Source organism: Chiloscyllium punctatum, chromosome 10, assembly GCF_047496795.1.
Source record: "Chiloscyllium punctatum isolate Juve2018m chromosome 10, sChiPun1.3, whole genome shotgun sequence".
Classification (NCBI taxonomy): domain Eukaryota; kingdom Metazoa; phylum Chordata; class Chondrichthyes; order Orectolobiformes; family Hemiscylliidae; genus Chiloscyllium; species Chiloscyllium punctatum.
The window spans coordinates 8,147,445-8,172,139 of NC_092748.1; the positions used below are offsets into that span (position 1 = coordinate 8,147,445).

General features: G+C 43.8%; 1 protein-coding gene across 4 annotated transcripts in view; it reads left to right on the forward strand.

Moving 5' to 3' along the window:
* The window catches only part of LOC140481865 (CASP8 and FADD-like apoptosis regulator), a 30,710-nt gene extending 6,387 nt beyond the window's left edge, over positions 1-24,323 (forward strand). For 3 of the 4 annotated variants that reach the window (XM_072578443.1, XM_072578441.1, XM_072578442.1), the window contains exons 3-10: positions 2,984-3,089; positions 5,018-5,153; positions 6,562-6,671; positions 8,717-8,816; positions 9,235-9,317; positions 15,539-15,617; positions 16,612-17,122; positions 21,883-24,323. In XM_072578443.1, the coding sequence (XP_072434544.1) occupies positions 2,984-3,089; positions 5,018-5,153; positions 6,562-6,671; positions 8,717-8,816; positions 9,235-9,317; positions 15,539-15,617; positions 16,612-17,122; positions 21,883-22,012 (1,255 nt within the window). In that variant the 3' untranslated portion in view covers positions 22,013-24,323. The remainder of the gene's footprint in view (positions 1-2,983; positions 3,090-5,017; positions 5,154-6,561; positions 6,672-8,716; positions 8,817-9,234; positions 9,318-15,538; positions 15,618-16,611; positions 17,123-21,882) is intronic. The other variant, XM_072578444.1, reaches the window with a different exon arrangement.
* Positions 24,324-24,695: the final 372 nt, after the last annotated feature.

The following is a 24,695-nucleotide window of genomic DNA, read 5'->3' on the forward strand; positions in this document are numbered from 1 at the left end:
GGAAACTCAAGGCAGCAGTAGGCCATTTAGTCCTTCAATCCTGCATCTGCCATTCAGTATACTCATGGCTGCTTCTCTATCTGAATGCAATATTCCTGCTTTCTCCCCATACGCCTCGATGTCTTTAAAATCTTAAAAAAGAAATCTCTTGAATATATTCAGTGACTTGGCCTCCGCAACTCTGTGTGGCAGAGAATTCCACAGGTTCACTACTCTTTGCACCCTCATCTCAGTCTTAAATGATCTATCCTGAGACTTAGTTCCCCCAGTACTAGATTCCCCATAATGGGAAATCATCTTCCCTGCATCTCGTCTATGTAGTGTTTTAGAATTTTATCCAAATTTCACGTTTCAATGATCTAAGTTTCAATCAGATCCCGTTTCATCCTTCTAAAGTTTAGTGATACCAGGCCCAGTAAATCCAATCTCTCGATATGGGACAGATCTACCATCCCTTATATCAGATGGGTGAACCTCCGCTGCACTTTCTCTATGACAAGTATATCTTTCCGGAGGTAGGAAGATCAAAACTGCATGCAGTACTCCCGGGTGTGGTCTCACTAAGGCCCTGCTGTAAGACACCTGTACTTCTGAATTCAAATCTGCTTGCAGTGTAGGCTAATCTACCAGTTGCCTTTGTATTTGCTTGCTGTACCTGTCCATTTACTTTCATTGACTGGTGTACGAGGATAGTCAGATCCCTTTGTATATCCACATTTCCCAACATATCATTTAAATAATATTCTTCCTTTCTACTTTACACACTGAAATGTATAACTTCACATTTAGCTACATTATACTGCAAATTTATGTATATATTGTGAATAGTTGGGACTTAAGCACTGATCCTTGAAATATCCTACTAGTCACTGCCTGTCACTCAGAAAAATATCCATTTATTCCCACTATCTGCTTCCCGTCTGTCAACCAATTTCTTGATCCTTGTCAATGTGTTACACCCTCTCCCATCTGCTTTGATTTTGCCCACTAACCTCCTGAAAATCTACATACACTGGTTTTGATTCTCTTCAATTAATGGGATGTTATTTGTGCCATCTTTTGTGAAAACAGAAACAAAGAATGTGTTTAATTCTTCTGCCATTTCTTTGTTTCCCATTATCATTTCTCTGTCCTCTGACTGTAAGGGACCTACATCGTTCATTACCAATCTTTTTCTCTTCACATATTTATAGACGTTTTGCAGTCAATTTCTATGTTTCCTAAAATTTTAATCAGAAACTCTATTATCCCCTTCTTGAATAAACTACTTATCCTCTTTTGCTTTTTCTAAAATACTCCCAGTCCTCAAGCTTGTTGCTTTTTCTCACAGTTTTTGTGTCTCCTCAATGGATTTCATGCTATCCCTCATTTCTTTCATAAGCATTGTCTTTCTTCTACTGTTGTAATTTAAAATTTTCTAATATTAGGATTAAGTTTTATTGTCATTGTACTCCAGTACAGGGATGCAGGAATACAGAGAAAAGTTTAGAATGTCACCATTCACGGCACCATCGTAGGTACCTAGGTACAAAATCTTAGGTAAAAAGTAGAAATGTAAAGATGTCAGTTAAAAGTTTAATATTGTAGTTATTGTCAGTATAAGGTAGCCAATAAATAAAGTTAAAAGTCCCAAATTGCACTCTGGCTTCAGCCTTGGGCCTGCAGTTGCTCCATGCTGGGCTTTCCCCACGAGGGTTCACTGTCTCAATCGCCATGCTGCAATCTCTCTGTGCCTCTGTGCTGCAGTCTCGACGCTGAACACCATCCTCTCTCTCCCACATTTGGCTCAATCTCTCAATCCCTGTGCCTCGGCGCTGCCATCTCGATGCTGACTGCCAGGCTGCCAGAGTCCCGCTCTGGTGCTGCTCTGGGCCCCCAGCCCTGTCTGCAACACCACCACCTGACAGAGTTCTGTCCGGGCACGCCAACCCACCCAGTGGCAGACCGCCAAAGTCCCTGCTCTGGGGCCCCCCATCGCTACCACTGCCTCCATGACTGAGCTCCCTCCAGAAGGTAAGTAGAGGGGGAAAAAATCTAAAAGAACTTACAAGAAAAACAAACAAGAAAATCAGAAAGAAAAGGAATTGAATAGATGAGCAGCAGCTCAGGAGCACTACTGCACAGCCATCTTGGATTCATGCGCATGTTCTTTATACATGAACCATTTCTTATCAATTGCTTTAGTAAAGCAATCCCTTTAGTAAAGTTCCTCAATCCACCCCTGCCCAATCTTGCCTGATACCCTTATCATTCCCTTTATGTAGATTCATGAATCTAGTTTTGGATTTGACTACTTTATTCTCCATCTTAATGGAGTGATCATAACATGATAATCAAATGTTATGTTATGATCGCTCTTCTGTAAAGGACCCCACACAACAAGATTGTTAATTAATTCTTTCTCACTGCGTCGTATTTGGTCTGGAATAGCCTATTCTCTGATTGGTTCATCAATGTTTTGTCTAAAAATGCCATCACGTACGCACTCCAGGAAACCCTCCTCCACGATGCCTTTGTGAGGTTTGTTTGTCCAATGTATATTTAATTAAAATCATCCATGATTATAGTTTACTGTTATTGCATGCACCTCTGATTTCCTATTTAACGCCTTCCCTTGCATCTCCATCACTGTTTGTTGGCTAAACCCGCTAAATTCCTTTAATCATCTGAATCATTTTAGCTTGCTTATTCCTTAATCCTCAATACTTGAGTATCAGGCTAGTCAATTCCAACCTGAACTTGGAATATGACCCTTTCTGCAATGGTATCAGTCTGGTGTATGTGTGAGGCATCTCTTCTAAGGCCATTATGTATAGTGCTTGGAACTGAACATAGAACTCTGACTAAGATTATGTACACCTGTAGCCTCTATGACGTGAATACCCACATTCCATTAATTTTTGAATTATTGCTTGGATTTAAGTCAATGCAAGGCCTACACATTTAGGATAACTAACTGGTTGTCATCACCTTTATAACACAGGCAGTTGTTGACGGACATCAGCGAAAATCTCTGTCAAGAAGATTTGCAATCTATTTTGTTTTTATTACATTGCCAAGTACCAAAAGGCCACCAGGAAGCAATGAAGGTAATTACAATATGTTAACCCTACATTGTGTTCTGGGCTGAAGTTCATTGATAATGGATGCAGCCTGCAGGGAGGTTAATCTGTCAGCTCCACTATTGCAGCCAAATGATGTAAACTGCAGCTTCCTTTCATTAACAAAACTGATGGATTTTTAAAAAAAATTCCATAATCACAGGACAAGGGAGTGCACCTCAGGAGCACTTTAACACCATTCCAAGTGGGGTCCCAGATGACCACAATCGTAGTTACTGGATAGATGAGTACTGTAGCCATTTTGGTGCACAGTAAAAAAATGTATTGCAATAAGTGGTTGTGTGGTCTGCATCACAGAAAGCTTTTGTTTTGTTGACTAGCTTCCTAGATGGCAGTGTTTGAAAATTCTTTGAAAAGGTATATACACAACATTCACCATGTTTATTTCCTAGAATTAGATCCAGCATTTGCTTCCCCATTTGTTCAATTACAAATATCTTGATCAAGTGAGCTACCTGAGCACAATTCCTTTCTTATAGTCCTTCAAACTTTCGCGGTCTCTTTTTTTTCCCTTCAAACTAGTTTCTAAAATTAATATTGTAAGGATCTGGGCATCGCTGTCTTGTCATTGCCTATCGTTAATTACCCTCGAGAAGGTGATGGTGAGCTGCTTTCTTGAATTGCTCTCGTGCCAATGGAGCGCATATAGGGAGGGAATTCCAGGATTTTGATTCAGTGACAGTGAAGGAACAGCAATATAGTTCCAAGTCAAGACGTTACGTGACCTTGTGGGAACGTGAAGGTGGTGGTGTTCCCGTATTCCTGTTGTCCTTGTTCTTCCAGCAGGTGAAGGTCATAGGTTCGGAAGGTGCTGTCAAAGGAGCCTTGTTGGGTTGCTGTAATACATCTTGTAGACGGTGCACATTGTTCTCAACGAGTGTTGGACTGATTGTTTAAGGTGGGGTGCTAAACAAATGGGGTGCTTTGTCTTGAATTATGCATTGTAGGGATTCTATGGTGCAGGCATAAGGTTTGAACAAAATGTTGAAACAAAGTTATTTATTACATGGAAGGTGCAGCACATAAATAAGTTATTCGGCTCAACAGCTCCATCCTAGTGTCTTTGCTTCATGTGCGTTTCCTCCCACCTTACTTCATTCTTGTCCTATCAGCATAATCCTCTCTTCCTTTCACTTTCATGTACATCTCAAGCTTCCTCTTAAATGTATCTACAGGTCATTCTGCCATAACACGTTTCATTCACACATGTTTGCTGTAATGGCATTGACGAATCAGGGACACTTTTTAAAGCACAAACTTTTAAAACGTGTCTTGGCTGTAATGCGATTACATTGCCAACACTTTAAGCACTGTTTCTAAAGCATGATTTTTCTATACTGCGGGATAACACAAGAATGCAACTGTGGAATTATAGAAGAATTACCTGTATATTATTTACCTCAATAGTGGGAATCAGACTGTTCAAAAGAACATAAGGAAGACTGACTTTCTACAACAAATCCACTTTTTCATCCTGTTCTTATATCCCTTAATTCCTTTAATGCCCAAAAATCTATTAGTCCCAATATTGAACATATTCATTGACTGAGCATCCATGACTCTCTGGGGAAGAGAATTCCAAGAAAAATGCCAATCCTCAGAGTGAAAAAGCCTCTCATTTCAGATCTAAATGGTTTGCTTCGTATCTGAGACCATGATATTCTCTTAGTTCCTACCTTGTCAGTCCATCTCAGAATTCTAATTGTTTCAATTAATTCCTCTGAACTCAAGGGAGTTTAGGCCTATTCTATTTAACTTCTCCTAATTATTTAACCTCTCCTACCAGGACTGCCCTCTCCTGTCACAATTGAGTTATGTTTTTGAGCAGATTTCCTTCTGTCCTTCAGCCAGATTGGGATCTGTTACTGAGCTAACAAAGGCTTTTTATCTGTTAGACCTTCTTAGATTTAATTGTCGAACTGGAGAAACTTGGCAAGATTGATGCAAATAATTTGGAATTGATGGAAGATTGTCTAAAGAACATTGGGAGAATGGATCTGAGAAAGAGGGTCTCTAAATACAAACAAATGAGTGAGTATAAATAAGCAAAGGGGATTGGGTAGACAATGTAGAAATGCACACAGGAGGGAGATTCAGATTATAATGGTTAGATGGAGTGAAAGTTTATTGCTGGTATTATAAAGGTTAAAGTAGTTATAGTTCATTTCAGGGTTTGGATTACTTAATCAGAGTTACAGTTCACTCCAGGAGTAGCTGATACATCTAATTTGAAGTTTTAAGATGATAAAGCGGTGGATGAGAAAATATCAATGGATGTTATTTCTAGAAGCCATGCAATAACACTGTTCAGAAGATGCTGCTGCTTGAAGGTGAAGCTGGTGGAGTTGCTGGTGAATCATTGATCTGATTAGGCGAGACAGAGATTAGGGATAACGGAGCTATGAGTCCCGGTATCCTGTAAGAAACTTTATCCGACCTTTGTGCTAGGACTTCAACTAATCACCATATTTATTACACAAGCATAAAAAAACTACAAGGAGAAGTTGATTGCTTACGTGAAACATCAAATAGATTTAAATGTACACAATGCAAGGGTAACCACAATGGATCTAAAATGGATAGAATAAGGTGCTATCTAAATAAAAAGCTAGAAATGGTGAAGATCCAAACAGACTGTTGGTGTGGGTGCCAGGGAGAAGTAAAGGGTGTGATTCCTATATACACACCATTAAAATGCCCTGAATAGGTACAGAAAATAATCAAAGCCTAATGAAATGCTTCCCTTTCTATCTGAAGGACTAAAATACAAGGAAGTAGCAGATAAGCTTCAGCCAAGCAGAGTCCAGGTTAGATTGCACTTCAAATTACCCTGAGAATTTCTGGGCACCACACCTTAGGAAGGATAGATTGATCCTGAAGGAAGGGTAGTGTACTTTTAACAGAATGATACCTGGCCTCCAAAGGATAAATTCTGAGCATACGTTACACAAACTGGGGTTATATTTCTGGAACTTGAAAGGTTTCTGTGTCACTTAAGTGACATTTTTGAGGTATTAAAAGAACAGATGGAGGAGATAGCTCTATTGGGTGAGGAGTCTTGGACAAGCAGCATAATTAAAACCTAAGAGCCAAATCTGTGAAATTAAGAATTATGAAAGGCTTAGAACTCCTTTTTTTTTGCAAATATCAGTTGAATCAAAGTCTTGTTAACAAACTTTTATGAATCATCTTCGGTTTAAAGTTAAAGTTTTTTAATGGATTGGGATAAAGATGGGGGAGGGGCATGCAGAGTTAGATTGTAGGTTGGTGAGGACTCACTGAATAGTAGAACAGGTTTAGGGACTAAATTACTTCCCCCATATCTCTAATTAGATTGGTTAGAGAGGTGCAGATTATTGCAGATTGTTAACAAGTATTTAGAGGTAATTATGGTATTAATAAGGTAACTTTTATATTGTCTGTCTCTTCTGATTCACAGTTCTAGGAGCTCATTCCATGCAAAATTCCAATGCATTTCGGAATGTTATCCCAATTGCTGCTCCCTTTCAAGTGCAGGGTTCTGGCCATGCGCAGTTTGAACAGAGTCGGGTAGGTATTTCTAACAGTTATGAATAGTGATCAATCAGCAGAGCTTTAGAAATGTTCTTAAATAAATGGTCACCTTTCTAGCCTCCCAGCGGTGTCCTTGTACCCCTTTATTGTATATCACATCTTGCCCTGCCTTCCAGAATTGAGAAGATATTTTATATCAGAACCAGCACTCTCAAACTCGTATCTGAGCTGTTCATGTTCTTTGTGGTTAACCAGGGAGTTTTTTTATGTGTGTGGGGTCAGTGGGGAGGGGAGGAAAGACAGAGGTGGTAGTGGTCAGGGAGGTGCAGGAGCTTACAGTGCATAGGGACTGCACCTATTCAGTGGGGGTTGTTTACCATGCAGGGCAGGGTCAGCCCAGATGCAAATAACTTGAAGCTCCATGTGTGTGCAAGCATATGCCCACACTGACCCCATATGTACCTGCAAACATACATACACCCCACTGACGTGTGCACCTATATACCTACAATGCTGCTGACCGTACTCCCTCCATACATACATCTACCACCCTTATGTATAGCCCTGCTAATCCTGTGCATTTGCTTGGTCACCCTTCCATCGTCGACCTTACATTTGTATTTGCATCCAAATGCTCTTGTTAACTCATTGTGTGCATGCATGCATACACCACCCCTGTCCTGTACCACACTCCATACATGCTGACCCTGCACATCCTTCCCTAGATAGAGGGTCTAAAACTGCTCACAATATTCCAGGTGCGGTTTGTCCAGAGCCTCATACAGCCTCAAAAGTGCATCCCTACTCTTATATTGTAGCACTCTCAAAATGAATGCTAACATTGCCTTCCTAACTGCCAACTAAACCTGCATTTTAACCTTACGAGACTCCCAAACTAGGACACCTAAATCCTTTTGTGCTTCAGATTTCCAAAGCCCTTCCCTGTGTAGAAAATAATCTATGCTCTATTCTTCCTATCAAAGTGCATAATCTCACATTTTCCCAATTGTATTCTATCTGCCACTTTTTTCCCCCCCATTCTCCTAGCCTGTCCAAGTCCTTCGGCAGCCTCCCTCCTCCTTCAACACTACCTGTCCCTCTACCAATCAATGTATCATCTGCACACCTGGCAACAATATCCTCCATTCCTTCATCCAGGACAAACTATGAAGGTTGTGAAGCTGGAATATATTGCATGATAGACCAGACAAGGCCATGAAGAGCTTAAAAAAACCAGTACGGGAATTTTAAAGTCAGTGAGCACAAGGATGTTGGGGAACAGGACTTAGTGTGAGTTAAGATATGGGAAGCAGATTTTTGGCTATTCTTAGGTTCATGGAAGGCTGGTGTTGGGAGCCATTCCAGGAGTGTGTTGGAGTAATCAAGTCATGAAAAGAGTTCATATTACCCTAAGAAGAGGAGGTGCTGGAGTTCTTAAAAATGTATACAGGTAAGACCTGAGCAGGTGTTTCCCAGAACTTTGTGGGAAGCAAGGGAAGTGATTGCTGGTAACCTTGCTGAGATATTTGTATCATCAATGACTGAAGGGTCTGTTTGCATGCTTTATAACTCTATCATGTTCAGTACAGTTGAAGTCAGACATCTGGCTGGTCTCCTACCTCCAACTTTCCTTAAATTTCAGGGTGTCAGCCAAACATCTGCTCCCCATATTTTAACTGTCCGTATGTCCTCCTCCCCCAGCACACTCGTACTGAAATCCTGTTACGACAAAGGCCAACATACTTCTTTGTCCTCCTAGTTGCTTGCTGTGCTTGTTTGCCAGCTTTCAGTGCATTCAATGACACAGGTCCCCTTTGGAGATCAACACTTGCCAACCTCTCACAATTTAGACACGTGCTGCATCTTTGTTCTTCCTGCCAAAGTGAACGACCTCACATTTATCCAAAATAGCTGCTCCTCTTGGTTGAAGAGTTAAGCATGAGAGGGCATAGTTTTAAGGTAAGGGGCAGGGTATTTAGAGGGAATTTGGGGAAAAAACTTTTCCCATTCAATGGTTTTCTGTGTGGTTTTCTGGTTTTATTTGAAACTTTATGTCCCTGTTATTCTCACCCAACTTTCAGCAGGTGAGCAGTTGGATGCCAGCATTTGGAAGCTGTAACACTAGTGAGTTATCGAGACAACACGTTCACTCAAACTGTCCAACATCATTAGTGGCCTCATGTAAGTAATACAGCTGAACTTTGGATACTATTCTTTGTACCTAGTCACCTTCTAGTGTTATAATTGAGGTTTGAACTCTGCTTCAGGCAGAATTTTCAACTTGGAGGATTGTGTCCTAAATAAACATGAGAAAGAACATGTAAAACCATTTTTTACATACAGTGGACTATGAGCGTGTTTTTATTGTGATTTTTGGGGAGTACCTTGTTCCGTCTGTCTTTTGAGCACAGTCCCATACAGAATCAAATAGTTGGTGATGATTGTGGTTATGGGTGTTGGGGGTGGGGGGGGGGGGGGGAGGGGGGAGGTTAAATGAAGCAGTTTCAATACAGAGCGTTGCTCAGTGACTGAAATTGGGCAGAATGCCTGACATTTTAGTTAGGAGATGTGTGTGAAGTTGCCTGTTTTTACTCACTAGTTGAAGAGCAACAATCAGAGTCAATGATGAATCCAACAGTTGAATCGGTTCAGCCTCCTGGAGCAGCAGCTGCAGCACTACAGGTAAGAGCTGAAGCACATCAATGGAAGGAGCAGTCATATCTGTTAGGAGGTGCTGGTGGGGGAAGAGTGTTGGTGGTCAAACATTGGGAGAAAGCTAAAATGCAATGTGTGTGTGTAGGGGGAAGGATTGATTGGGGGAAGGAGAGTTGGACACAGGAGAAAGATAATGTGTATTGACAGGGCACTGGCAGAGGATGCGGTGGTCCAGTATAGAGATCACAATTCCAAGTGCAATCAGTGGTAGCTGGATGTATAAAGAGGGCAAACATCCTGCTGAGACTCCTCCTGGTGCTTAAATTCTGAGGCTACATTCTTGAGGTAGCAAGCTTGCTTCATGACCCTCCATCAATTAGAGCCTCCCCAAGCCCCTTCCCATACACCTCCCCACCTACATTCTGTTTAGATAGTTTAGATTTAGATTACTTACAGTGTGGAAACAGGCCCTTCGGCCCAACAAGTCCACACCGCCCCGCCGAAGCGTAACCCACCCATACCCCTACATCTACATCTACCCCTTACCTAACACTACGGGCAATTTAGCATGGCCAATTCACCTGACCTGCACATCTTTGGATTGTGGGAGGAAACCGGAGCACCCGGAGGAAACCCACGCAGACACGGGGAGAACGTGCAAACTCCACACAGTCAGTCGCCTGAGGCGGGAATTGAACCCAGGTCTCTGGCGCTGTGAGGCAGCAGTGCTAACCACTGTGCCACCGTGCCGCTGGTTGGACAACTACCTCATTCCATAGACATTTGACAGTAGCACGAGTGAAAAAACGCTTCAAGTGAATCTGAGATAATGACTCGTGGTCTGCATCACAACCAGTGATTTATGATTTAAACCTAGTGCTGTGCTGCAGGTAACTGAGCTAATACCAGCTAATTAGCTTTGTCATCTGTTCTCCATTATGACTTTTCAGAATTGGCTCAGTGCACCCAATGTTTCAAAGGGGACAATAGCAACATGGAAACAAAACTGACTTGAGTAACAAGAAACAGAATGTTGTGATGAAAGATTGTGTTTTGGGCTAGGAATCCTTTATCGTCAAGGTCTCCAGGGGTCAGAGTGAGTTGGTAGAATGGGCAAACAGATGGCAGTTAGAGTTTAATGCAGAGAAGTGTGAAGTAATTCATTCTGGTTGAAAGAACATGGACAGACAGTGTAAACTAAAGTGTACTACTCTACAGGGAGTGTAGAGCAGAGAAACCCATGTGTATATGTGCAGAAGCTATTAATGGTGGGACAGCAGTTTGAGAGAATGGCTGAGAAAGCGTTTCGTCCCCTGTCTAGGTGACATCCTCAGTGCTTGGGAGCCTCCTTTGAAGCGCTTCTGTGATCTTTCCTCCGGCATTTATAGTGGCCTGTCTCTGCCGCTTCCGGTTGTCAGTTCCAGCTGTCCGCTGCAGTGGTCAGTATATTGGGTCCAGGTCGATGTGTTTGTTGATAGAATCTGTGGATGAGTGCCATGCCTCTAGGAATTCCCTGGCTGTTCTCTGTTTGGCTTGTCCTATAATAGTAGTGTTGTCCCAGTCGAATTCATGTTGCTTGTCATCTGCGTGTGTGGCTGCTATCCTTAGTAGCGACACACGCAGATGACAAGCAACATGAATTCGACTGGGACAACACTACTATTATAGGACAAGCCAAACAGAGAACAGCCAGGGAATTCCTAGAGGCATGGCACTCATCACTTATTCAATCAATAAGCACATCGACCTGGACCCAATATACCGACCACGGCAGTGGACAGCTGGAACTGACAACCGGAAGCGGCAGAGACAGGCCACTATAAATGCCGGAGGAAAGATCACAGAAGCGCTTCACAGGAGGCTCCCAAGCACTGAGGATGTCACCTAGACAGGGGATGAAATGTCTGCAACACAAATTCCCAGCTCAGCAAACAGAACCATAACAACGAGCACCCGAGCTACAAATCTCCTCACAAACTTTGGCTGAGAAAGCATATAATCTCCCAGACTTTATTAATAGGGGCATGGGGAATGGCAACAAAGAGATTCTGTTAAAATTGTATAAGATACTGGCCCAGCCTTAATTGGAGTATGGTATCCAATTCTGGGCACTGCACTTTGGGAAGGACGTGAAGGCATTGGAGAGAATGCAGAAAAGATCCACAAAATGCTGTTCCAGAGACGAGGATAGTTTGGGAAAGTTGAGATTGTCTTCCTTGGAGAAGAGAAGGTTGAGGGGAGATTGGTCAAATATTGAAAATGATGGTTCTGGACAGCATAGCCATTTCCGTTTGTGAAGGAATAAAGAAGTGGGGGGGAGGGAACAAATTTAAGGTAGTTAGCAAACAAAGCAATGAAGACATGAGAAAAAAATTTCAAGCAGCATGAGGTTGTGTTCTAGAAAGCCAGCCTGGGAGAGTAGTGGAAGCACATTCATTTGAAGGATTGAAAAATAATGAAGTTACTATATGAAAAGGAAGAATGTGCAGGGGAATGTGGAGAAGATGTGAGGCTGCCACTGTCAGCATTGTTCATTCAGAGAGTCAGCACAGACATGATGGGCTCAATGGCCTCTTCCATTCTATAACGATCCTTAGAGCCCTGCCCTTTAAGTGTTACACTCTTACCTCTGAGGCAGAAGGCTTGTGGCCTTGAACACCATTCCTTGAATTCAAGTTCTAGGCTGATGTTTCCTGGTATTCAGACTGAGGGAGTGGTTCAGTATTGGAGGTGGCATCTTTCAGATGAGATGTTAAATGTTTAATAAGACTCCCCTGCTCTCTCAACAGAATTTAGAGAACAGCGGGGGGTGGTGGGGGGCGGGGGGCGGGGGGGTGGTGGGGGGCGGGGGGGGAGGTGGAGGTGGAGGAGGGGGGTCTTGTTCCTTTATTCATGTGTGGGATTTCAGTGTCAGCAGGAAGGCCAGTATTTCTTTCCCATCCGTAGTTGCCTTGAATTGAGTCATTTGCCTCACCATTTCAGAAGGCAGATAAGAGTCAGCCACATTTCTGTCGGTCTGGAGTCACATGTAGACCAGACCAAATATGGATGGAAGGTTTCCTCCCTAAAGGATATAAGTGAGCCACATTGTTTTTTCTGATAATTATTAATTTTAAATGGTCCCCCTTTAAGTCAGCTTTTAATTTTGGACCAGAAGATATCAGGGCAGAATTAGGCCAATTGGCCCATCAAATCTGCTTTGCTCATGGTTGATCTGTTTTTAACTTCATTCTCCTGTCTTCTCCCTGTAACCTTTGATCCCCTTACTAATTGAGAACCTACCTATCTCTGTCTTAAGTACATTCAATGACTTGGGTCTCACAGCTTCCTGTGACAGTTAGTTCCACACATTCACCACCCACTGGCTGAAGAAATTCCTCCTCATCTCAGTTCACTCTGAAGCTGTGCCACTTCCTAATGTAAACACCATCTTCACATCTGGTCTATCCAGGCCTCCCAGTATTCTGTAAGGTTTCAATCAGATCCTCCTCGTCCTTCTAAACTTCATCAAATACAGACCCAGAGTTCTCAACCGCCCCTCATGTGACAAGTATTTCAACCCCGAGATCATTCTTGGAAACCTGTACTGGAACCTCTCCAATACCAGCAAAACCATCCTTAGATGTGGGGCCCAAAAATGCTCTCAATATTCTAGCGATCTTGAAATGAATGCTGTCATTGCTTTTGCCTTCCTAACTGCCAGCTGAACCTTAAGAGAATCCAGAACTAGGACTCCTGAGTTCCTTTTGTGCTTCAGATTTCCAAAGTGTTTCTCTGTTTAGAAATAGTCCACGCCTCTTCTTCTACATGACCCCTGCATATCTCCACTAGTCACTGGCTGTCCTCCTAAAAAAGACCCTTTATACCTTCTGTCTGCCTTCTGCCAGGCAGCCAATCCTCTATCCTTGCCAGGTCCTTGCCCCTAACAACATGGGCTCTCAACTTATTAAACAGCCTCGTGTGCGGCACTTTGTGAAAGGCCTTCTGGAAATCCAAATAGATCATGCCCACTGGCTGTACTTTGTCTAACTTGCTCATTCCCTCCTCAAAGAATTCCAACAGATTTGTTAGGAATGACCACCCCCTGTGGGAGGTCCAGCCATGTGGGTCTCAGCCCTATCTTCCCACATAACTCCAAGTAGTCTACAATCTCATCCTTAACAATGGACTCAAATCTTAGCAACAACTGAAGTCAGACTAACCAGCCTATAATTTCCTGTGTTTTGCCTCCTTCCCTTCTTAAATAGGTGTGTTACATTAGCCAGTTTCCCGGTCCTCTGTGACCCTTCCTGACAGATCACTGTCAATGTCTCCACAATCTCATCAGCTATCCCCTTCAGAACCCTGGGCTGTAGTCCACCTAGTTTGGGTGATTTATCTACCTTCAGACCTTGCAGCTTCCCTCGCCTCTTCTCCTTAGTGATAATCACAACACTCACCTCTATCCCCGACCCTTTTGAAGTTCTGGTGTGCTGCTGGTGCCTTCCATTGTGGAAACTGATGCAAAGTACCTATTCAGTTCCTCCTCCATTTCCTTGTTTCCAATGTTATGGACAAGGCCAGACCTCCTCAAAATATTTCAAGGTGGTAACTTCAACCCTAACGTTTTCTTGTTTTAAAGGTAAATGTGAACCTAGTGTTCCAGGTGTGATGCAACTACTTGGCTTTAAGCAAAACACAATTTATTTAAACATTACAGTTAAAACACTAACAAAAGAAAGTGGAATTTAAAATAGCTTAACTATTGAAAAACGAAACCAAATACTCGATACAGTAACTTTACAAATTAAATGTTCCAATATAACAACATCCCACAAATACACTCCTTGGCAAAAAGGTAAATTCAAACACTGATTCCTACAGGCAGGAAGGTGCAAAGTCCAAAGAGAGATTTCAGAGAAGTTCAGTTAGGAATCATTTACTGAAGCTTGCAACGCTTCTGGACCCCAGTGTCTTTTGACCACTGCAGCTTTAAAAAAAACCTCCAAAAACCTGAATTGAGAGAACTGGCTGCTGCCCTTCCATTGTTAAACTGTTTTAAAACAAACATTGTTGATTCAGGCTGGCGCCCTGGCTACTTCAGCACCTCTGCCTTTACAACCTCTTTTCAAAAGAAACCCAGGACAAAATAACCTTTCTAAAGTGACAGCATAGCCACACCCATTACTACCTCCCCAGCCTCATTTTCCATTGGTTCAATGACCACTCTTGCCTCTCTCTCATATATCTAAAAGAACTGTTGCAATCTCCTTTTACATTACTAGCTAGCTTATTTCATCTTCTCCCCTCTCTTATTGCTTTTTTAATTGTCCCCCGCTGGTTTTTAAAGACTTCCCAATCCTCTGGCTTTCCCCTAATCTTCACCACATTGTCAGCTTTTTCTTTTGCTTTTACGCTGTTCCTGACTTCCCTTGTCAGCCATGGTTGCCTCACCCTCCCCTTTGTATCTTTCTTCTGCCTTGGATTGAATTTCTGCTCTGCCCCCAGAACCTCCTGCCATTGCTGCTCGACCATCTTCCCTCCCAACCCCTGGCTATTTCCTCCCTCATGGTCTTTCTACTTGCCTCAATTGTAAGACCATTATATCAGATTCCAACTTCTCCCTCTCAGACAGAAGGGTGAATTCTAAATTCTGTCATATTGTGGTCACTGCCCCCAAAGGATTCCTTCACCTTAAACTCTTTAATTAAGTCTGCCTCACTACACATGACCAAATCCAATATTGCCTGTTCCTCCAGTTGGCCCACCACAAGCTGCTGCAAAAAGCCATCTGGTAGACATTCCACAAATTCCTTTTCTTGGGATCTGCTGCGAACATGATTTTCCCAGTCCATATGCATATTGAAGTCCCCCTCGATTATTGCAATGGTGTATTTCTTACTTGCCTTTTCTATCTCCTGATTTATTTCCTGCCCCATTCAATTCAACTTCAACATGTGCCCAATGGGATTTGAATTTGTGTGCTTAAAACATTAGGCTGGAACTCTGGATTAATAATATAATGACAAAACTACTATACCACCACCTCCCCTATCCTGTCCACTGTCCTGATCGACATTTATCCTTCAAGCAATATCAGTAAAACAGATTATCTAGTTATTTATCTCACTGCAATTTGTGAGAGCTCAGAATCCTCACAACAGACATGGCACTTCCAAGGCACTTAGATGTGAATCACTTCCTGATATTGTGAAAGGTGCAATATAAATGCAAAAGCATTCCTTGTGAAATTGTGTTCTGTGTTACAGAATGGGTTGGAGGTGTACAGGGTACAGAGTACACCCCTCGGCCTCTGTTTAATCATTGATTGCATTGGAACTGATGCAGGTAAGATGCTGTTAACCTGGGTTATGGGGAACCCAGTAAGTCTGTAGGAAACACTCAGTGACAGGTGACTGACTGGGTAATCTCATCAACAATCAGTGCTTTCTCAAATTCTTCAACATAATTGGCAAATCTCAAATGCTTCAGATTGCAAGAATGTTAAGTGTTTTAAATTAGATTAGATTCCCTACAGTGTGGAAGCAGGTCATTTGACCCAACCGGTCCACACCGACCCTCTGAAGAGTAACCCACCCAGACCCATTTCCCTCTGACTAAAGCACTTAACAGTATGGGCAATTTAGCATGGCCAGTTCACCTGTCCTGCGTGTCCTTAGATTGTGGGAGGAAACCCGGAGCACCCGGAGGAAACCCACGCTGACACGGGGAGAATGTGCAAACTCCACACAGACAGTCGCTCATGGCTGGAATCGAACCCATGTCCCTGGTGCTGTGAAGCAGCAGTGCTAACCACTGAGCCACCGTGCCACCCTAATGAACAGCAGTTTGAGAATCAGATTTACCGTGATAGATGCTGGGCTAAAGCCCAGGGAATCGAATTTGAAACCATCTCATAGACATGAGACAAATTCACTTCTTTTCTATGGTTCTGAGGGAATAGTTGCTTTAATGATTGAAGATCTCCACTATTAGTAATTGCTTCAGTCGTATTGAATTGACCCTATCTCTGTTAATTACCCCTTTCTCTGTAAATTACCTGCTTACCCTGTTTTATCCCTATTCCCTCCTTTGTATCAAATTAAACTCACCTCATTCATAGTGTATTGTCCTCATTAAAAAATAATTGAAAGTGCTGTGGAAGCACAGTGTACCTGACAATGTCTGTGGAGAGTGAAACAAAGTTAACATTTCAGATTCAATGTAACATTTCTTCGGAAATGAAGGTGGGTGTTGAAAAGTGATGGTTCAATAATGTAGGAAAGGTGGTATTGAAGGTGAACAAGATTCAAACCGTTTTGTTTTCGGATGCTTTTTCCAGCTTTACTAAAGGAAACATTTGAGATTCTCCAGTTCCGGGTGGTCACCCACTTATATGTCGAGCTGGACCGTCTGAAGCAGATCCTGAGGGAAACCTCCCAATGCGAGGACCTGGCCACAGTCGACTGTTTCGTGTGTTGCATCGTGAGCCGGGGGATGACCAACAGCATCCTGGCAATCAATGGGCAAAGCCCTGGTCTCTTGTTTGAAGAAATCCAGCAGTACTTCAAAGGACTGAGATGTCGGGCCCTGGTGGGGAAACCCAGGCTTTTCTTCGTTCAGGATTTCCTCGCGGCCACACCTGACCCTGATGAGGGTTTAGAGACAGACACTGCTCAGGGTAACGGAGAGGTGGTTCAAGCTGATGGTCGTGCCTGGGAGGAAGTAATCCCACAGGAAGCAGACTTCCTGTGGTGTTGCTGCAGGGTGTCTGAACACCTGATCTTCCAGGCGGGACAGCAACCATCATCCTTTATGCGCACATTGTCAGAGTGTCTACGGGAACATCACAAGTGAGTACTGGAAAACATCGGGTAAACCCAGAACCCCATCCACAGGTAAACCTGCAGCCCCCACCACAGGTAAACTCAGACCCCCCACCACAGGTAAAACCAGAACCCCCCTCCATAGGTAAACCCAGAGCCGCCCCCCCTCCACAGGTAAACTCAGACCCCCCACCACAGGTAAACCTGCAGCCCCTTCCACAGGTGAACCCAGAGCCCCTTCCACAGGTGAACCCAGAGCTCCCTCCACTGGTGAACCCAGAGCTCCCTCCACTGGTGAACCCAGAGCTCCCTCCACAGGTAAACCCAGAGCCCCCTCCACAGGTAAACTCTGAACCCCCTCCACAGGTAAACCCAGAGCCCCCTCCACAGGTAAACCCAGAGCCCCCTCCACAGGTAAACCCAGACCCCCCCCTCCCACAGGTAAACCCAGACCCCACTCCACAGGTAAACCCAGACCCCACTCCACAGGTAAACCCAGACCCCCCTCCACAGGTAAACCCAGACCCCACTCCACAGGTAAACCCAGACCCCACTCCACAGGTAAACCCAGACCCCACTCCACAGGTAAACCCAGACCCCACTCCACAGGTAAACCCAGACCCCCCCCTCCCACAGGTAAACCCAGACTCCACTCCACAGGTAAACCCAGACCCCCCTCCACAGGTAAACCCAGACCCCACTCCACAGGTAAACCCAGACCCCCCCCTCCCACAGGTAAACCCAGACTCCACTCCACAGGTAAACCCAGACCCCCCTCCACAGGTAAACCCAGAGCTCCCTCCACAGGTAAACCCAGAGCCTCCTCCACAGGTAAACCCAGAGCCTCCTCCACAGGTAAACTCTGAACCGCCTCCACAGGTAAACCCAGAGTTCCCTCCACAGGTAAACTCTGAACCCCCTCCACAGGTAAACCCAGAGCTCCCTCCACAGGTAAACTCTGAACCCCCTCCACAGGTAAACCCAGAGCCCCCTCCACAGGTAAACCCAGAGCCCCCTCCACAGGTAAACCCAGACCCCCCCCCCACAGGTAAACCCAGACCCCCCCTCCCACAGGTAAACCCAGAGCCCCCTCCACAGGTAAACCCAGACCCCCCCCCCACAGGTAAACCCAGACCCCCCCCTCCCACAGGTAAACCCAGAGCCCCCCCCACAGGTAAACCCAGACCCCCCCCCCCCCCCCACAGGTAAACCCAGACCCCCCCTCCACAGGTAAACCCAGACCCCCCCTCCCACAGGTAAACCCAGAGCCCCCTCCACAGGTAAACCCAGACCCCCCCCCACAGGTAAACCCAGACCCCCCCCTCCCACAGGTAAACCCAGACCCCCCCTCCCACAGGTAAACCCAGACCCCCCTCCACAGGTAAACCCAGACCCCCCCCTCCCACAGGTAAACCCAGACCCCCCCTCCCACAGGTAAACCCAGACCCCCCCCCCTCCCACAGGTAAACCCAGACCCCCCCCCCCTCCCACAGGTAAACCCAGACCCCCCCTCCACAGGTAAACCCAGACCCCCCCTCCCACAGGTAAACCCAGACCCCCCTCCACAGGTAAACCCAGACCCCCCTCCACAGGTAAACCCAGACCCCCCTCCACAGGTGAACCTGGAGAATTCTGACCGCTCCGTCCCCTGTTCTCAGGCCCACCTCTCACCTACCTTGGCGATTTTTTTTCTACTATATGATTGAATGTAGTCAACCACCCTTCAGGTTCAGTAGAAATAGGTCGGGGTTAACTACATAGTGTCTATACTTTAGACTTTACCAGAAAATGCTGGCATCTCAGCAAATCAGGCAGCATCTGGGCTGGGAAATACAGAGTTCGTGTTGATTTGAATAAAGGCAAAATACTTTCTGGAGACCTGAAACAAAGAGAAACTCAACAGGTCTGGTAACATTTGTAGAGAGAGAATCGAGTTAATGTTTCGAGTACGGAATGACTTCCTCGAAATTGGATTATACATTACCATTATGTCCTGGTGGCAAGTGTCCTGTTGCAACTACCATATGCCAGCTGTGCCAATGCCAGTATGGTTGAGCAATGTAGGAGCATACCTCTCTATTACCTGGTGCAAAAAGGATGCCTCTGCTAATGATTTCCCACCTGGTATCTTCAAAGCAGCAACCATTTGAGGGGGCATAGCTTTAAATTAAGGGGCGGTAGGTAGAGGACAGATGTTAGGGGTAGATTCTTTACTCAGTGAGTCGTGAGTTCATGGAATGCCCTGCCAGTAGCAGTGGTGGACTCTCCCTCTTTATGGGCATTTAAACAGGCATTGGATAGGCATATGGAGGATAGTGGGTTAGTAGGTTAGGTGGGCTAGGATCGGCGCAACATCGAGGGCCAAAGGGCCTGTACTGCGCTGTATTTTTCTATGTTCTATGTTCATTCTCACCTTTGATTGCCTTTATTCCAGAACCTCAACCAATTTCCTTGCAGCCAAAATTTACCTCTTCTTTAAGAGATGTGCGGTGTGATTAAATGGATTAGCCTAGCACCTAGCACATCCCTGCTGCTCATGCCTTGAATCATGAAGTGAGTTGCCAGTTGAGATTATACATCATGCTGGCATGTCACCTGTTGAACTGTGGGCTCCTGGTGATTAGGTGCATGTCTCCTCCTCTACCTTCATTCCAGGTGCAAAGATTTGCCCTAGTCAATTTCTATCACTGTGTGTTTAACCAATCAAGACGGCAGTTGTGGGTGAACAGGTTAGCAACAAGGGCAGACAGGAGGCAGCTGCAGTGCAATGTAGAAAAGTGTGATGAATGATGGTAAGATTAGGAAGGGGTATGTTAATATTCTAGGGCATGTTAGTATTAAGGAAGTGGCGGTGTTGGTGTCTTGAAAACCATTAAGGTAGATGAGTCCCTAGGGCCTGATGGGATCTATCCCAGGATACTGAGGGAGATAAGGGAGGAGATTACTGGGGCCTTGACAGAGATCTTTGGATTCTCTTTAGCCATAGGTGAGGTGCCAGAAGACTGAAGAATAGCCAGTGTTATTCCTCTGATTAAGATAGGCGACAGGGATAATCCAGGAAATTATAGGCTGGTGAGCCATGTATCAGTGGGAGGGAAATAATTGGAGAACATGCTGAGGCACAAGATTTACTTGCGTTTGGAGAAGAATGGACGTATTAGAGGTAGTCAGCATGGCTTTATGCAGGGCAGGTCTTGTCTCAAAAATTTGATTTTGAGTTTTTTTGAGCAAGTGACAAAGGTGATTGGTGAGGGTAGTGCAGTGGATATTGTCTACATGGAATTTAATAAAGCATTTAACAAAGTCCCTCATGGTAGGCTGGTCCATACGATTAAATGACATGGGATCCACAGTGAGTTGGTAAGTTGGATCCAAAATTGGCTTGGATGATTAAAGACAAAGGGTGGTTGTGGAGGGGATTTTCTGGCTGGAGGTCTGTGATCAGTGTGTTCTGCAAGGATCAGTTCTGGGTCCTCTGTTATTTGAGATATATATAAAATGATTTGAATGAAAATGTGTGCGGTCTGATCAGTAAGTTTGCAGATGTAATGAAAATTGGTGGATTTGTGCATATTGAGGAAGGTTGTCAAAGGATGCAGCAGGATATGGATCAGTTGGAAATTTGGAAGGAGCAATGGCATGTGGAGTTTAATCTGGACAAGTGTGAGGTGATGCATTTTGGGAAGTGAAATACAAGAGGACGTTTTATAGTAAATAGCATGATCTAGAGAGGATCTTGGGGTGCTAGTCCATAGCCCCCTGAAAGTGGCAAGACAAGCAGATAAGGTGGTAAAGAAGGCATATGGCACGTTTGCCTTCATTGATTAGGGCATTGAGTATAAACATTAGCAAGTCATGTTGCAGCTGTATAATACTTTAGTTAGGCAACACTTGGAGTACCGTGTGTGTCTGGTTGCCACATCGCAAGAAGGATGTGGAGGCTTTGGAGAGGGTGCAGAAGAGGTTTATAGGATACTGCCTGGATTGGAACATATTAGGCACAAGGAGAGGTTGGACAAACTTGGATTATTTTTACGAGAGCATCGGAGGTTGAAGAGTGGCCTGGTAGAAGTATGTAAAACAACGAGAGGAATGGATAGGATGAATAATAGTCGGTGTCTTTTTTCCCAGGGTGGTCATGTTAAATACTTGGGTGGGGGTAGGTTTAAAGTGAGAGGGGGAAAGTTTAAGGGAGATGTGTGTGCTAAATGTTTTACATAGAGGGTAGTAGTGTTTGGAGCCCGCTGGCAGGGGTGATGGTAGAAACAGATAAGATAGCGGCATTCAAGTGACATCTAAACAGACACATGAACAGGCAGGGCATACAGGGACATGGACCATGTGCAGGCAGAGGGGATTAGTTGAGAATGCCTTCACAGTTAACGCAGACATGGTCGGCTGAATGGCCTGTTCCTGTGCTGTATTGTTCTATGTAAGGAATTGAAGAGCAAAGTCAACAAAGGGACAGCAGCAGGCCTTTTTGTTCCTCCCAGCCTCTTCTGCCATTCAGTAGTCCACAGTTAAAATGAGCATCATAATCTTTTGCTTTACTAACAAGGAAGTAAGGTAAAAAAGATAGGAAGTTGTGCCTGATCAGGTCTGGGCTGGAGGATTGAGTTCACATCTAGGCACCACACTTCAGGAAAAATGTGAAGGTATTTGAGAGAGTGCTGAAGATATTTATTCTATTATAACAATGTGTGAGTCAGGTGTTTGTGGAATGAGTGTCAGTTCATACCTTAAATGTTTCCTCCCTCCCTCTCTCCCTCTCTCTCTCTGGTATCTAGGAGTGATTTGATATCAATGCTAACGGAGGTGAACAGACAGACAATGCTGAGGAACCGTCTACTGGCTTTTGAGGAACCTGTACCACTGGTCCTTCGCCACACTCTGAGGAAAAAACTCATCTTGCCGTGAGGGGCCCCTGTTACCGCTACTGCATAAGTTATGTTCAGAAACTGGCCAACCACAGCATGAAACTAGCTTCACCACCTCACAAGCAATCTCCCAACACCGGGGCCTGGACACCTAAAGAAACGAGGCTTGATGCGTTGGTTCAGTCAGGAGAGGAGAATTAGATCCACTGAACGATTCAGTCACAAGTGACAAGGATCTAGGTTAAGATGGAGGGATCGAGGTGGTGAGGGATCAGGACCAAAGTTCAGGGATTAAGACAGGGAGATCGAGAGAGTAATACAAAGATCTAAACTGGGGGAGAGGGATCCTGACAAGAGCAGAGGGTTTGTGATATTTAAAGCAGGCAACAAAGGATGTAGACGGGCACAGTAATCTGGACTCAGAGGGAGTAAATTGGGAGGGATCTGGGCTGGGGTAGAGGGAGTAAAGCAGGGAGATATAGAGACAGCTAGACCAGGAATCAAGGAAGGGAGGGATCAAGGAATGCTGTGTTAGCCATCAAGCCTATTATGTTGTATGTCACTTCATCACTTAGTGAAATTGTTTATCAACGTATTCATTTGAGGTTTTTTAGCTATCACCACCATAAGCGTTCTTCAGTTTTTTGGAGCTTTTTCATGTTATCCATTAAGTATCTCTGAGTATGATTATACATTGTATAAATAATAAGATATTCACTGGAGTACTGGCTGCAATTCTGGCTTATGGTCCTCCGACGTCTATTGCCTGTTGTAGTGGCCATTTCTGGAGTTTATAAGAACATAGGAAAGAGGAGTGGGTCATATAGCCATTCAAGCCTGCTCTGCTGTTTAATAAAATTATGACTTACCTTCACCTAAAATGTTCGAATATGTACAATACTGTATGTTTTAACTTATGGTTTTTTGATAGATTAATTCTAATATATAAGTTATATTATTCCTATTATATGTTTAATAACAATAAATTCATTATCCCTTTAACTCAAAAAAAGAAAAGCCTGGTTAAATTGGCTTCTTTCAAAACATAAGTTGATTTAGTTTGGGAGAGAGGTATCCAAAGGAAAGGGATCCAGCCTCACTTTGACCCTTTCCCCATATTCCTTCATTCCTTTCGGTATCTAAAAATTTTATGAATCTTTGACTTGGATGTACTCAGGATAGACCGTTCCAAAGATTCATGACAATCACTGAAGAAATTTCACTTGATCTCAGTCCTTAACAGCTAACTTCATTCTGAGACAATGTCACTCAATTCTAGGCTCTGCAGTCAGTGGAAAGTGATATCCAAGAATTTTTATACCTGAAGGAGATTACCTCTTTCTAAACTCTAGAAAATGTAGATCTAGTCAACTAAATAGCTGCTCAGACGGCCTACTCTTCCCAGAAGTCAATCTAGTAAATCATCATTGGTTCTCTAAAACAAGTATAATCTTCCAAAAGCAGATCGTAACTTCATATACAGTATTTCAGGTTTGATCACTCAAATTATAATTGCAGCCAAACTTCCTTATTTTATTTCCCTTGTAATAAAATTTAAAATGTGTCTTTTCCTCGTTGCTTTCTGTACGTACATTTCAATTTTCTATAATTTGTGCCATTGTGAGAACCCTAAGTTATTTATGGACATATTGAACTCTTTGACAAGACATTTTTTTAAACCAAGACTGCAAGCTGAGCATTCTGACAATGTAACTTCTAAGAACAGCTAAAAGATTCAGTGTGTGCACTGCTGGAGCCATGCAGGGTATCAGAGAAGCTTCAATAATGGAGACTTTGAAAGGCAAAAGATGCAACACAGTCTAATTACAAGCAGGAAAACTTCTCCAGTGGGCCATTTTCCATTCTGTGGGAGTGATACTCTTGTGTTTGACTCTTCCAAGAATATACAAAAAGGGGTTTATAAACAAACTGCAGTCCTGAGTCTGTTTGTGTGCTTGAGCTGTTGCACTGGTGTGGTCTAGTGTATTGAGAAGGTCACAGCTTGAGGGTAACCCTTATGCACCCTGTGTGCAAATAAAAGAAAAGACACTCTCTTGCTGTCAGAGTGTTTAAAGTCAGAGTGCTGCCATCAGAAAGGAAACAGAACAAAATAGTTTAAGGTAACCTGCAGAGCAATGAATATTGAAGTGGACTGCTCAACTGCCAGTGTCAATATTACAAGTATCACCCAATGTAACAGCTGCAATGTCCCACCATGCATCTTCATTAATAACCGAGCTACTGATCGCTGAATGTTTTAACTTTTATAGGACTCCATTCTAATATGAGTTGTACTGTTACTATTTCTATATCTAATAACTAATAAATTCACTACCCCTTTAACTCAAAAACGCCTGACTAAATTGACTCCTATCAAAACATAAGTTGATTTCGTCTGGGAAAAAGGTGCACAAAGGAAAGGGATCCTCTTTCATTAGAATCATTACATTTCATTTCATCCTTGTTGCAGCTAACTGAGGAGGAAGGGGGTCAGGCGAATGAAGACGAGAACTCAATCCAACCCTCCGTACCCTGAAGCACAACAATTTGAGTTATTCTGTCTGGAACAATAACAAATTTGAGAAGCTCACTGAGGACTGGTAGTTAAGAAGTGAAGGCTCACTGAAGATTTGAGCTCACAATGAAATGCAAGAACCAGTGGACAAGTTGCCTCTTATAAATCAAATTGTACAAACAAAAGCTGCCAAGGATGTCTTGAGTTT